This window comes from Acomys minous, assembly GCF_964271855.1.
Source record: "Acomys minous genome assembly, chromosome: 11".
Taxonomy (NCBI): Eukaryota; Metazoa; Chordata; class Mammalia; order Rodentia; family Muridae; genus Acomys; species Acomys minous.
This window is the reverse complement of record NC_140492.1, coordinates 56,697,071-56,712,080: the sequence shown is the minus strand read 5'-3', so window position 1 is coordinate 56,712,080 and position 15,010 is coordinate 56,697,071. Positions and strand designations below refer to the sequence as shown.

At 46.1% G+C, this 15,010-nt stretch overlaps 1 protein-coding gene across 2 annotated transcripts in view; it reads left to right on the top strand.

The window, feature by feature from the left end:
* Positions 1-299: 299 nt before the first annotated feature.
* The window catches only part of HACD2 (3-hydroxyacyl-CoA dehydratase 2), an 84,348-nt gene continuing 69,637 nt past the window's right edge, over positions 300-15,010 (top strand). The window contains exons 1-2 of one of the 2 annotated variants that reach the window (XM_084802395.1): positions 300-526; positions 3,833-3,950. In XM_084802395.1, the coding sequence (XP_084658521.1) occupies positions 369-526; positions 3,833-3,950 (276 nt within the window). In that variant the 5' untranslated portion in view covers positions 300-368. Of the gene's footprint in view, positions 527-705; positions 819-3,832; positions 3,951-15,010 lie in introns of those variants that run through there. The other variant, XM_084802396.1, reaches the window with a different exon arrangement.

Below are 15,010 nucleotides of genomic sequence, written 5' to 3'. Positions count from 1 at the left end.
TCATTTGGATCCAGCAGGAAGAGACTGTTACAAAATACGAAGTGGTCAAGACAAATTATCCACCATGCGTGAGGTTTACATTAACCTAAACAAACAGAGCGCTGGACGCCTATACGGGCAGCGCGCCGGAAGTGGGGGAGGGAATTACTCCTATCCAAGATGGCGGCGACTACCGAAAGGAGCCCGCAGGCGGGAGCGCCTAGAAGCATCTTTGCCCTCATCCAAGATGGCGGCCCCGTGGGCGCTGTCCCGGCTCCGCCCCGTGCCGCGGCCCCGCCTCTCCTTCGTCCCTCCCTCCCGCCCCATCGCGGTACCCAGTCGGGTGTGAGGTGCGAGCGCGAGGAGAGCGGTCGGCCGGCGCTTGACAAATGGCGGCAGTGGCGGCGACTGCAGCGACCAAAGGGAATGGGGGCGGCAGCGGCCGAGCCGGAGCTGCGGGCGAAGGCAGCGGCACGCGGAAGAAGAAGGGCCCCGGACCTGTGGCCACGGCGTACCTGGTCATCTACAATGTGGTGATGACGGCGGGGTGAGGCTGGAGCGCGGGGAGGCGGGGAGCGAGCTCTGCGGCCGGTGCGGCTGGTGCTGCCGTGCAAGGACCCGCAGCCCGGGGGCCGCCGCGGGGCGCGGGGAAGGCTGGCCACGGGGGCCGCCTGGCCGGGGGCCTCCGGCGGGGCGCGTGGGCTGGCCACAGGTGCGGGACGGGGCGGAGGCGGAGGTGGAGGCCAGCCTGCGAGGCCGGTCCCGAACCGCCGGCCGCTCCAGCCCCGGTGCCGACATCGTTGGTTTCGGCGGTCGTTTTCAAAATCCCCGGGAGGGAGGTGGGGACGCGTTCGAAGTTTCTGGCCGGCCAGCCGAGTCGGAGCTGTCCCGATGCGCCCGCCGGTTTAGACTTTCTAGGGGAGGCTTGGGGCAAGTTAAGGTGGGGGAGAGACTCGACCCTCAGAACGGTCTTTACCCGGTGTCGGTCTGTAGTTCTCCGTGTGGCTTTGAAGAAATCTTGCTTTCCCTGGGCCTCTAGTTGTTTCGGTTGGGCTAGGTGAATCCAGTTTCGCAATCCGGTGGTTGTGGTGAGGTGGATCATACTATAATTATTTAGGACATCTCTGAGTTGTAAAACACACTTTCTTACTTTCCCTTAACCCTTTCTTCTTTCTTTTTCTTTCTTTCTTTTTTTCTTTTTTTTTTTTCCTCCCCGATTTTTAAAGACCAGAACTCATTATGTAGAGCGGCCCGGAACTTGTGATGCTCCTGCTTCAGTCTTCTGGAATTAGGGGCCTGGGCCACCACTCTTGACTCCGTGTCATTTATTCATTTGTTTACTGGCCCTGGGGAATTGAACCTAGAGCCTCACACTTGCATGCACTCTACTGCTGCTGACTTATATTCTTAGCACTGTAGACATTTACCCCAGCTATTTTTTTAGGTAAAGCTTTCAAGTATACAGAAAAAAAAAAGAACTGTATTTTGAAATTTTAACTGTTTTATACAGTAGGAAATACATTGGCAGGGGTCAAAACTTAAAATATACATAAAGGTGTATACGTACAGTGAAAATCTGTTCCACCTGCTCACCTCACTTGGATCAGCTAACTTTGTCTATTCTTCAGATGCTGATATATTAGTTCGTGCTAATATGCATATACATAAGTTGTATGTTAATTTTTTATTTTTATTTTTGGCTTTTGGTTTTTCGAGACAGGGTTTCTCTGTGTAGCCTTGGGTGTCCTGGAATCACTTTGTAGACCAGGCTGGCCTTGAACTCACAACGATCCTCCTGCCTCTGCCTCAGGGATGCTGGGATTAAAGGCGAGTGCTACCACACTCAGCTAATATGTTGCTTTTTAATGAAGAAATAAGCTGGGAGGCTGGGAGGCTTATTGCTAATATTAGAAATGGGAGATTAAGCGGCTGGAGAGATGGCTCAGAGGTTAAGAGCACTGACTGACTGTTCTTCCAAAGAACCCGAGTTCAATTCCCAGCAACCATGTGGTGGCTTACAACCACCTATAATGAGATCTTGTGCCCTCCTCTGGTGTGTAGGCAATGTAATCAGAATACTGTATAAATAATAGGTAAATAAATCTTGAGAAGAAAAGAAAAGAAATGGGAGGTTGAAGCATAGGCTCAGGCCGGGCATGGTGGATCTCTGCATTAAAGGTCTATACAGAGTGGGTTTCAGGACAGCAGTGCTACACAGAGAGACCCTATCTCAGGAAAGAAACAGAGGATCAAGAAGGTGTGACTTGCATAAGATCAGACAAGTTCCCAGAATCCCTAGAGCTAAACTCAGGCCACTGAAGAACTATTGCAGTTACAAGTTGTCTTTCCCAAAAATGCCCCCAGAGGGATTTTTTCAGGAGAACATTTAGGATTCACTGTACACACACTTGTATGTGATGTTCCCGTTCTAGCGAAGGCATTGGTAGAAGCATTGGGACTTCAGAGTTCTCTGAGGAAGAAGGGAGCAACATCCTTTTCTGGGCGATAAACAGAGAGACAAGGATGAGGAGCCATGTCTTTACCCAGGATGAGAAGTTGGAGTTTTTGAGAGGGAAGTTCAGCTCAAATCAACTTAAGCATTAATTTATTGTAACCTTGATAATAACATTATGTCAAATGTTAATTGATTAATAAACTCGGGCATTAATTCATGACTTCCTACACTGGCTGGTTATACCAGCAAGGAATTCATTTCTTCTATTACAAGCCGTTAGTTAATGTCTCTTTATGACAGTTTGTAGACCTAGAGAGCCCATTGCCTAGGCGAGTGTGCATGGACATTTGCTTAAATCTGACTGTTTTCTCTGAGGTGTGTCTTAATGACCAAGTCCCATTTGCTTCATCATGGAATTTAACATAAACCACAGGCCTAATATTTATTTTTGAGGAGGAAAGTAGAGCAGAAAGGTAATGTTCACAACTGTATGTCCCGATGCTTTCTTGTTTTGTGTTTTTCTAATCAATGTGCCTACTAATCTCTTCTCCTCTTTGGTTTTGGGAAATTTAAAACTATTCTTTTTCAAAGGCAAATTTTAGTTGTATTTCATATGTAATCTAGATAAGAAAGATTATGATGTAGGGACCTGTGCCACTGAGACACTTGTGAAAAATATTTTTCCAGTCTTTATATTATTATTAAGGACCCTTTAAAAGCACAAACCAGTTAAAATGGAGCCCTTTGTTCCCCCTAGACTTTCTGGGACCTGATTTAACTGCACAGAGACCTTATGAGCTTATTTCCTTTGTATTTATATTGGTCTTGTTCCCACCTGACAAGTTTATCAAAGAGCTAAGTTCTAGATAAGTGAGGTGCCACCATGTAATTTTATTTTTACAGGGTGCTGTAGGTTGTGTAACACTTATCTGTGCTACACCTTAGGCTCTGTGAGCTACAGTTGATATGTCTGTCACTTTTATGCTACACTTGCCATAATCCACCTGCAAAGAAGGATGATTTGTTCTGACACCCAGTTTTGGAGACTCCGTCCCACAGTTGAAGGACTTCCTTGTCAGTGACAAAGCAGGTGTTTACCTTATGGCCATGCCACAAGAGAGAGAAAGAGTGGTGAGGACCCACAGCCTCCTCAGGGCATGTCCTCAGTGACTTAAAGACTTCTCACTGGGTCTCACCTCCCAATAGTATCACCCTGGGGACCACTCCTTTGGTTTGGGCATGGGGTGGGGTAATGGAGTCATACCCTAGCACAGGACAAATCTAAGATCTTTCTTACTTTTTAAAACACAAGCTCTACTATTACTGTAACTTTTTATTATCCTAAGTCCAACTTCCTCTCTTGTTTTCCTCTCCTAATTGTACTTTCTTTTTCACTAGGTGGCTGGTGATAGCAGTTGGGCTGGTGAGAGCATACCTAGCTAAGGGGAGCTACCATAGTCTTTATTATTCAATAGAAAAGCCTTTGAAGTTCTTCCAAACGGGAGCCTTACTGGAGGTATGTTTGAGATTTTTGTCACCAATTTCAAATGTTATATTAAGTATGATAAAATATATTGAAATGACCTTATCCTTGTTGGGTTTGCTTTAAATTTGGAAATTTCGTTTTATGAAATTGATGCCTCAACTGTCAATGAAATTCTAAAAAAAATAAAATAAAATAAAATTCTACTTAATGTATTGCTTGGAATATATTTTTCTCTCCAGCTTTTTTAGGAAATCAAATGATGCAAGCTTACTTTAGGATTTTTGAGAGCTTCTAGGAATGCCCTGGTGAAGTGTTGACACGCTCAGATACTTTCAGGGTCCGTAGAGCAGGAGCAGTGAGTGTCTTTGGTGGTGCTAGGACAGGAGACACAGCAGAAGCTGCCAAAGGCATCCAGACTCACCAAGGCTTTGAAGGACAGCGTCAGTCTCAGTGAAGTTGCTGGTTGTGTGCTTGCCCTGGTCCTCTTTCCTGAATAAGTGTAGTTTGGGTTCTAAGTATAGTTGGATTTTTGAGTTACAGCTGACAGAAGGCCAACTCAAACAGTTTTAGGAATAAAGGGACCTTCTGGTCTAAAGCTGATAAAGATACAAAAACTATGGGCTGGAGAGATAGCCCAATAGTTAAGAGCCCTGGCTGCTCTTCCCAGAAGACCTGGGTTCGATCCCTAGCACCCGCATGGTGGATCACAATTGTCTGTAACTCCAGTGCCAGGAGCTCCTATGCCCTCTTTTGACCCCCAAGGGTGCATTTCCCCATGCATCTGTGTGGAAAAACACTCATAAAGTTAGTAAAATAACGTATTAAGATAAAAGGTTGCCGGGCGTGGTGGTCCATACCCATAATCCCAGCACTCAGGAGACAGAGGCAGGCGGATCACTGTGAGTTTGAGGCCAGCCTGGTCTACAAGGTGAGTCTAGGACAGCCACAGCTACACAGAGAAACCCTGTCTCAGAAAATAAATAAATAAATAAATAAATAGACCCAGCTCAGGACTGAGAAGCAGCGGTTTGGCATTGGGACTCTGTTTCTCTTTGTGTGATAGCCTTTGGCTCTACTAGTGTACACAGACTTTAAATGGTGGGAAGAGGATTGTTTTCCTGAGTGTCTGTGTCAGACATGGTTCTTGGAAGGATTCTGGTTTTTATACAAGCTTAGACTCTGGCGTGTGGTGTTCCCCACGTGATCAGCAGGCATAGGGCACCTGCTCGTTCTCCTGGCCGGTGGGCCATAGATTTTTAGTGGGAAGTGGGGTTGGGGACATTTAGGGAACATGCAAAAATCAAAAGCTGCATAGTTGTTGTCATGGAAAACCTCTGGGTAGAAGGCGTAAGACGCATTTTTATGTCCCTCATTCTCCAGGGCAAACTCAGCATGACATTTGTGTTTCAGTGGCAGTTTAAAACCCAGACTAGGGAATAATGTTTAAGAAAAAAATTATTTACCTCTATGAAGTAAGATGTAATTCTCCGCCTCTTGCCCTCACTTTTAAAAGCAGGAAATTGTAGCTTTTGTTTTCTGTTTTTTTTCCTGTAGAAAGTAAGCAGTGTATTCTTGTGCCGGGTGGGTGCTGTGGTGACGTAGCAGCGTAGCAGCCCTGAACACCCTAACCTTCCCAGCTTAGGGGCTAGGCTTTCATCCCTTGTCCGTCTTTCAGATTTGGAAAAGTATCAGGCTGCAGTCGAGTTCTAGTTTTTTTCCTGCTCAAACAGTTCGAGTCCAAGAAAACCAGCAGATTCTAGTGTGAATCATTTTTAAGCTTCACGCCTTGGGGTTTTGTGAAAAGGGAAGACAATAAATAAGTAGCTCTTTGTCCCTTGTCACCTCGTCACACACTGTTCCCTCAGCTACAGAGAAGCACACCTGAGATCAGGCCCAGCAGAAGCTGCCCCAGTGCTTGACAAGGAGGAGAGCGGCTCACAGTTAGAACACTTCAATGATCTCTAAGGGGATTTCCTTGAAGATTTTGTAATATAGAAATAGAATTTTTAAAATTTAAGTACGTCTTAGGGGAAGCAACTAAATTAAACAGTACAATACAAAATTCCCTTGGAAGCCAAGTCTTAGACTTTGAAGGATCATTAGCCTGCTCATCTCTGTTGAATTTTTAATAGGGATTTAAGAAATTAAATTTTTTTAACTTTTTCTTTGTCACTCTCCAGTAGAAATGCATTACATGACAAATCCTGGTTTGGTTTTAGGAAAGAGACTATGCCCCAAAGTAGAAAAGTCTTTCAACCCACCTACCTCCTAAGAGGAAAGATGATGAAAAGGGACTGTACACAATGACATGATGATTCCCCGAAACAGGCAGAAGATGTCTGTTGCAGAGGCCATGGTTGCAGAGGCCGTGGTTGCAGAGGCCCGTGGTTGCAGAGGCCCGTGGTTGCAGAGGCCGTGGTTGCAGAGGCCGTGGTTGCAGAGGCCCGTGGTTGCAGAGGCCCGTGGTTGCAGAGGCCCGTGGTTGCAGAGGCCGTGGTTGCAGAGGCCCGTGGTTGCAGAGGCCCGTGGTTGCAGAGGCCCGTGGTTGCAGAGGCCCGTGGTTGCAGAGGCCGTGGTTGCAGAGGCCCGTGGTTGCAGAGGCCCGTGGTTGCAGAGGCCGTGGTTGCAGAGTTACATGCTTGCAGAGTTACATGGTTGCAGAGGCCCGTGGTTGCAGAGTTCCATGCTTGCAGAGGCCCATGGTGGTGGGAGCCCTCCGGCTGTAGGGAGAGCCTGTTGAGATGCTCTTCCTGTGCAGTGCTCAGAAGGGTTTTATCACCTACCCAGCCAGGATGCTGTGATCATTAGTTGGTTAATCACACTATACCACATTAACAGGATAAGAACATTAATCTAGGTAAGTTAGCTACTCATTTACCTGTGTGCTGACTGATGTTCTGTAGTAGGGCCTTTGGGAATTGGCTTAAGAGGAAACAGAAGTCATTTGTTCCTAAGAGATTCCAAATCTTTTTAGGGATACATAAACAACTTAAAACATTCAGTAAGCAAGCCCAAGGCCAAATGGTTATGTAGTGATTTGATACAAAAGTGAAACAAAACTCAAAATTGTTTACTTTCTGAAGAACTTTGTTTTTGTAGGATGGATACATTCAGCTGGTGATAGGAGATATTGGTGATAATGATCTTTTTTTAGGGGGGCAGGGGGCGTGGCTTTTGCACATACCAGGCTAATACTATTAGTACCGAGCTATGTGGCCAGCTTAGTGGTAAGGAATTTTAGTAAAACTGGCAGAAACCTTAACTTTATTCTACATACTTACCTAAGAATATATTGAATATTTTTTAATAGATAAATTTCCAAACTATTTTACAGGTAGTAATATGAGTGTTTGGTTAGGATTGGCACAGCCATATCTAATGGGAATGGAGGAAGTCGTAAAGCTAGCACAGCTGCTTGGCGAAGATCAGCAGAGCTGAGTCGTATGATGCAATGGCCGTTGTGCCGTCCTTCACTCTGGGGTCTTGATCGAGCTTGGAGGGCACTGGATATTTGTACAACTTGGGGCTATTGGCTGGTGGAAAATGTCTTAGGAATCATTTACACCCTCCTCTCCCAGGAGTACTGCTTCTAAGCTTTCCCAGGAAAGCCCTGAGCCTACTGCCCCTCCCACTTTTAAGGAGATATTCTTATCTGGCCCACCTTGAAGGTCTTCCTTATGCCCTGGAGGTTGTGACTCAAAAAAACGCCAGAGACTTCCTTATGTGGCTCTGATGCCAAGATACTCTTGAAACATCTGCCCCTGTACTTACTCAGGAACAAGATAATCAGAACAAAGTAAACTTAAAAAGGTAAACAAGATTTGGTGAGGCTAGAGTTGGCTGCAGATCAGATTAAAAGCCTCTTCCTACTGTATACTCAGCTGACTGCATGGCAGATTGGGGGCAGCCTGGGGTTGCATATGCTGTGCCCCTCCAGGAGAAGACACCACAGCAGAGTTAGACTGGCTGGGGTTATCTCTGCGCTCCACAACACATGGGCTTATACTGATGAATAAAGAATGGTATGAATAAGTGATAACAGTGAAGTATTAAGACCCCCTTGCTTTGAAAAGTTAGCTTGTGCAGGACCACTGTGATGTGGTTTGACTAAGGAATAAAAGAATACCAAGATTAGACATATAAATAAATTCTACATATACATATATATATACATAAAATAAACGTATTGTGGTGGAAATTGAATAATAACTGCAGCCACTTTGGCCTGAGGGTTGTTGTTTTTTTTTTTTTTTCCTAATGGCAGTTAACACTCTGACCATTAAAAGTTGATAATACACTGCTCAGGATGTGACAGTTTGCCCAGGCTGTCTTGGAAAGTGGCTTTCTGTCTAGTGCCCTTGAAACCACAAGAGCTAGTAGCCTGGGAACAAGCTGTCATGCTTTGGCAAAATATGCCTCAAGATTCTTAAAAGTTGGGTTGTGAGGTCAATGAGAAAAAATGATTGTAAAAGATAATTCTGTCCTGTCACAGTTTGTCAGTGATGACTGAAGTTAATACCAAGAGGAAGTTAAAGCACATGTCTAGGGAGAAAAATGTTTCAGAACAACGTGAATTTATCCTCACCTACTGAGTTCTGTATAAATGAGCACTCTGACTGCCAGTCAGTCAGGATGCAAGACTGACACACTCCCACCCACCCCTCCTCCACACTGGGCAATAGATAACTGTGAAAATTAAACCCTTGCTAACACAGAACTAACTTGGGGCCTGGGGAAGGGCCCTGTGGCAGTGCACTTACCTAGCATGCACAGGCCTTGGATTCACTCTACAACAACAACAACAACAACAAAAGCCTGTAGTCTTGTTGAGTAGGTAATTGCATGAGAGCTGTTGGCTGGAGATCCCGGAAACTTCCTCGCTTAACCATCAAGAGGACCTTATTATAAGTAGCAGATTCTGTAAAGTCCTAGGGCAAGCGTCTAGCTGGGCCGTAGGTGTGGCCCACAGTCAGGGCCTGAAACAACGTAGTGAACCCAGACGCTCGGTCTCCATCACCTTTACCTGCCATTCTCCGTGTGCTGTCTGAACCTTTCTCTCCCTGCAGACTAATTCTCTGTTTCTGTTGCCAGGTGATAGTAACAGTCAAGAAGAGAGCTGCTAGCGGGAGCAGAGTCTGTGTCCTAGAGAGGAGCTGGTGGTCCAGCTTGGATCAGTTGTGGTCCTGGGTGGTCCTCTCTGTACAGAAACCAAGGCTACAGAAATGATCCAGAAAGATAGGAGGGAGGGACAGCTTTTAAAGTAAGATACTAGGCAAAGACAAGAAGCCACTTTACTAAAGTTTTCACAAGACGAAAGATAAAATGAGTATGTGTTGTATCTTTTTTTTTTTTAATCTGGAGGGTGTGCTTGTGGTTGAACCCAGGGCCTTGCACATACCAGGTTAATACTGTTAACATTGTTAATAATTATATAATACTTAATTCACTTCTCTATGGAGTTTTGAGTGGCTTTTTTTTTTTCAATTTGGTTTTTCAAGACAGGGTTTCTCTGTGTAGCCTTGACTGTTCTGGACTCACTTTGTAGACCAGGCTGGCCTTGAACTCATAGCAATCTACCTGCCTCTGCCTCCCAAGTGCTGGGATTAAAGGCGTGCGCCATCATGCCTGGCAAGTGGCTTTTTTGTGTGTGTGTGTGGAGGGGTTTCCCCATATTTTCTATGCTGGTGTCCTGTCCTGGCTTTAAGCAATCTTCTACCTCAGTCTTTCACAGTGCCGGGTCTACAAGTACACACCACCATATCTGGCCATAATGTGATTTATAAATTGATCTATGTAAAATGTTAATAAGCAGTATTATAGGCCAAGAGATCAGTGTGTAAACAGTCAGGACATTGTATCTCGGGTCAAATTTTGAATCATTCTGTGCTAGTCAATGTAAGCAGCACAAATGTATTTTATTAAATGCCACTCGTAGATAACAAAATGCTATGTGTCCAACATGGATGAACCATGAAAACACGCCGTGTGAAAAGAAGGCAGACACGAAATGTCAACAGATAGTGCGGTTTCTTTGACCTGAAATACCCGGGACACGTCTCTAGAGACCATAGATTAGTGGACATGCCTGTTAAGTGGAACAGGATTTCCTTTTAATGGGATGAAAATGTTCTTGTGACTAGTGATGGTGAGTGCAAAACTTTGTGACTACGCTGAACACAGTTACTGAATTGTATACTCCTGAGTGTTATAAATTATATCTTGCTTTTAAAACGCTGTTTGTGGAAAATGTGCTGTGGCTTTGGATTCACAGTAGTCGGTGATCAGGCAGACTTTTTCTAGTTTGTCTGAGTAGAGATTGGATATTAGCCTGGGGATACAGAGTTTGTGGTAGAGTCTTGGCTCAATTCCTGGTACCACACTCAGACAAATACTAGACAAAAGTGGACAGACACAAAGGTAAACTGGTGTTAGAGCTGTGGTAGTTTTAGTCTTCTTGTTGCTTTGTTTTCTGGGCTGGGATTGAACCTAGGGTCTTATGCATGCTAGGTAAGCACTACTGCACTGTATCCCTAGCCTTCTCTTAATAAAACTTCTGTTGGACAGGCAAGATGGCTCAGTGGGTGGGTAAAGGCATGTGCTGCACAAGCCTGGTGACCAGAGCTCATCCCCACATTAGGGACAGAGAGAACTGACTCCACAAAGTTGTCCTCTGACCTCTACACACATCCCCTGACACACTAATGCAACATATTTTTTTAAAAAACAGAAGATGCTTATTTTTGAGCAGTGTCTTACTACGTTGTCCAGGCGGCCCTTTGTAGCGCAGCCCTACTGTGTACTTGAGGCTCTTCTGTCTCACCCTCATGAGTAGCAAGGACTGCAGACCTGCACCAGTAGGTCTGGCCAGAATGGCGTTTAAAGTAGTTTCTAGGTACATTTGGATTTCTGAGTGCTTTTGGTTAAACTAGGAGTGTTTGTTGGCTGTGTCCCAGGACTGAGAGTGCAGGTTCCAACAGGCTGATGTCGCTTTGCACAGGCCTTCTGGCTGGTACAAGCCATGTAGCCTGCTCCCTACCTCATTTATCTGTCTCTGTCCTTCTGGTCCTAGTGGCCCACAGCAGCTCTTTCACCTCCCATGCCCTTCAGATCCTTCTGCTGTGTGGAGTCCCCTTATCTGCAATAAGGGAACACATGTAGGCTCTTTGCTTACCTGTTCCTAGAGCTGATCTGTTGCTGTGTTCGAAAGCAGAATTAGTTTTGGAGGGCTGTGACCACAAAGAACTAACTTCTGCCCTATCTTGAAACCTCACTAGCACATCCTGGGCCCTACTTCTTGTTCTAGTCTGTCTTCATGCCTTACATCTCCCCTTCAGATCCCTAAGGAAATAAGAGATGGCTCTGAATGCCTGCGTAAATAGGGGGCAGTCTTAACTACTTGTGTCCTTAAGAAGGCGGCTCCCAGCTCATGCCCCTGAGTGTTTCTGGCCCTATGGCTCAAACTTGTCTACTTAACCATGCTAGTTTCCAAGGTGTTGCTAGTAGAGTGTATGCTTCAGGTACATTACCAGTCAGGCACCGCAGTGGCCTGGCCTGCGGGTAGTTCACAAGAGGCTACTTTCCCTCTTTGTGGGAACCTGTTGATTTCTCAGTGACAGTTTTGTATCTTAAGGGACATTTGACGCAATCTACATCCACTGGTTAGATTCCCTTAGTTCTGAAGATTGCTTTTGAGAGAACAGATCTCTAAGAGTGTGGAAAGGCTAGCAGAGCTAGTCATGTGGAGACACGGCACACAAACTCGTCAAACAACAGAACCCAGAAAAACCAGCTCCTGAAACTCTGTGAGAATTGAATGAGAGAAAAACGAACCTGGATGTAGAAAGTGTCACAACATTTGACAGGAAGAGGGAGTCTGTAGGAAATGGGAACCCACCCACGCAGGTGTCACTGCTTGACAACTCAAGCAAATAGAAGTTAAATAATACAGGTCTCAAAGAGGCAAGAAAGCTAATGGCTTTAGAACAGAGTGTGCTAAAATTGAAGAGGAGGAGGAGGAGGAAGAAGAACAGAAGAAGAGGAAGAAAAAAAAATCCCTAACTATATTGATAGTGCCTGATAGGGCAGGAAAGAGGTCGTGTGGTGTAAGCAGTAACCTGAAGGCTGAGGAGAGGCACTCGTTCCCAGTGGGTCACAGAGCATGGGGACAGCAGGTTCAGAGCAGAAGCCAGTGAAAGCTTTGCGAAATTCACCACCACTCACTGTGGGCTCCCTGGCCCAGTGGAGACTGTGCTGGGGACCAGGCCAGGAGGAGCATGGCACTAGAGCAGGAAGACACAACCTGAGGACAAGTGGAGCGCACTGAACTAGCCGTTAGTGTCAGAACCCCTGCGTCCACAGAACTGACAGCAGGCGCAAAACCTTTAAACGAAGGATAAGGCTACCCAAAGAAATAGAAGAATTGGAATGTGAAGTTTAAAATAGTTGTGGAGGAAAAAAATACAGAGGCCTTTCTGAACTAAAAGGCTGCTTATTGACAGTTCCTGGCACACCACAGAGGAGTTTTTCTGCCAGGAAAAACAGTTCTTACTCCTTCTGGATTCCTCTTTACGTTCTTAGAACAAAGACTACAATTCTCAGAAGAAAAGAGACCTGGAAATGAAGCAGTAAAAGCAACATAGGGACCTTAGATGTAGACCTTCCTAGGAAACAAAATCCACATGCGCTGGGCGAGAACCTTAGGCTCCTAAGGAGACAGCATCATTCCCCACCCGTGGAGGCATTATAACACCTCAGAAGCAGCGGAACTTGGGGAAGAGAACAAAAGTGCGTTTAGCTGTTACATAAATAATAAAGTCCTTAGCCCTGTGTGTTTGAACTGTCTGCTTAAGAATGTCCCAGGTCTGTGCTGGTCCAGTACAGTCGCCACTGGTCACGTGGCTGTGGAGCCCTTGAGACACAGCTGGTGGGACTGAGAAACTCAGGTTTATATTTCACTTCCGTTCTGCCTGGCACACACAGCCCAGGATAGGGGAGTCGTGATCCAGATTGCAAACTGCCCACGTGGAATTTCATGAGCTGGTGCAGATTCTGCCAGAACAGATTGGGAGGAAGGATGGTGAATGAGCCCAGGGAGGCTGCCATGCTGGAAGGTTATAGCTTGGACTTTTAAAGCCTCTTCATTCATAAGTTTAGAACAAGGAGGCTAACATTAGGTATGCGGGTGTTTTCAGATTGGGGCAATCTGTAGAATAAAAGCCAAACCTGTGGGTAGGGGAGAAAGGGCGTATGCCGACCACTGCCAGTGCTGCCTGCAGGGGTGGGTAGTGCCAGGGTGCTGAGTGTGAGACTCTGCTGCTCTCTGCTTTGTTAGACCTTTAAGTACTTCCTATATGAATCTTGAAAGACACAATAGAATGTATTTAATAACATGCAGTAGAAAACAGGATGGGTGAGGAAAATTGGAGTAAAGCAGTTTTTAAATGAATAAAAAGATGGTTTGTGATTTCAGTCTTGACGTCTCAGCTTGAGAGCTGGGGGTCAGGGTACCATAACTGAGATCTGTATTTGCTGCACGGAGCCTATAAAAGCGCAAGACGATTATGGCAGGGGCTGCAGGGATGGCTTTGGTGCTCTTCTGAGGACCCAGGCTCAGTTCTCAGCACCCAGAGCCCCACCTAGCTCACAGCTGGCAACTCCAGTTCCAGGTGCTCGGATGCCTCTTCTGGCATCTGTAGGGACCAGGCCTGCACGTGGTAGACATACATACATGATACACAGAGAGTGAAAGTAAATCTTAAAAACAGAGAGTGTGACCAGAGATGAGCTTATGAGACGACAGACAAATAGCATAAGTAACTGCTCTTGTATAGTATCTGTGGGGCCCTGGTTCCAACTCCCAGGGCCACAGAAAGGTGGGTGGGGAGAAAACTAGAAAGGAAAGGCTGGCGGAGCATGCTAGTGCACGCTGGTGCTGGCGCAGCTGAGCCTGAGAGCAGCCTTGGCAGTGTAGTGTCAAAAGAGGAGCAGGCAGTCGGAGGGAGAGAGGGAGGGAGGGAGGGAGGGTGGGAAAGGAGGGAAGGGAGGGAAGGGACAAAAGGCGGAGGCTCAGGTGTGAAGTGTGTTGAGAAATCCTTTGATGAATAAATGTTTGTCTGAACAGAGAAACAAGGTGCGTAGAAAAGCTGGCAGAAATGCTTGAGGAGGAAAACAGAGCACTTAAGATTCATCATGCTATATATAAAAACACTGCAGATGTGGAAATTAGGTCCTGAGGCAGTTTTTGTCATTGATTAGCACCATGGCCTGTTCTCTCTGGGCCTCATGTACTGTGAGCTGCGGGCACACCGGGTTAAATTACTGCCCGTTGTCCTTCAGTGTTAATTTCTGTGAGGCTTTAGCGCTTCACTCTCAGAAAGTGAAAATTAAGCAAATGACTAGTCTCTATAGTGCTGCGAGATGGTAAAATTGAGCAACAATGAGAAATTACTGCCAATTAGGGACATCTCACATGTTTTCTCCTTCAGTATTTGGTGTCTCTGAAAGGGATGAGTAAATGAGCTCCTGTTATTCTGCCTTGTGATTTCTTTGCTTAGGTTCTGAACATTTACAGAGGAGTTGGATGAGCATGTTAGAAATGACCTGTGAGGTGAAGGCCAAGCTGGTGGTTATGCTTTGCTCCTCACTGATCCCTGGAAGTGCTTTCACACACCCTGCCACACCCGGCAGCAGCCAGGATGGCCTGAAGGGATCCATGAGAACTCAGAGTCTGTTCTTTTTCAAGAACTTTTATTAATACACTCATTGCTCACGATCATGGGTTTCCTTATCACCTGGACAAACGGCTGAGGTGCCTAATGGACATATCAAAGCAGCCCTGGCATCCCTCAGTAGCTACCATGCAGGGCCTGGGGCTGGTATACCCCACCAGTGCAGGGCTTGGGCTGCCCTTACCCCAGCCTCTCTTTCCTGTGTATTCCCACCATTTTGACTACCCAACCTCTTTGTACCTTTGACCTCCTGGCTGCCTGCCGCACCTGGGTCCCCTCCCTTCCCTCTCCTCCTCCCCCTCTCCTCATGTGGCTCAGGGTCATGTCCACTCTGGACTCTTCCCAGATGCCCCTGCCTCTGAC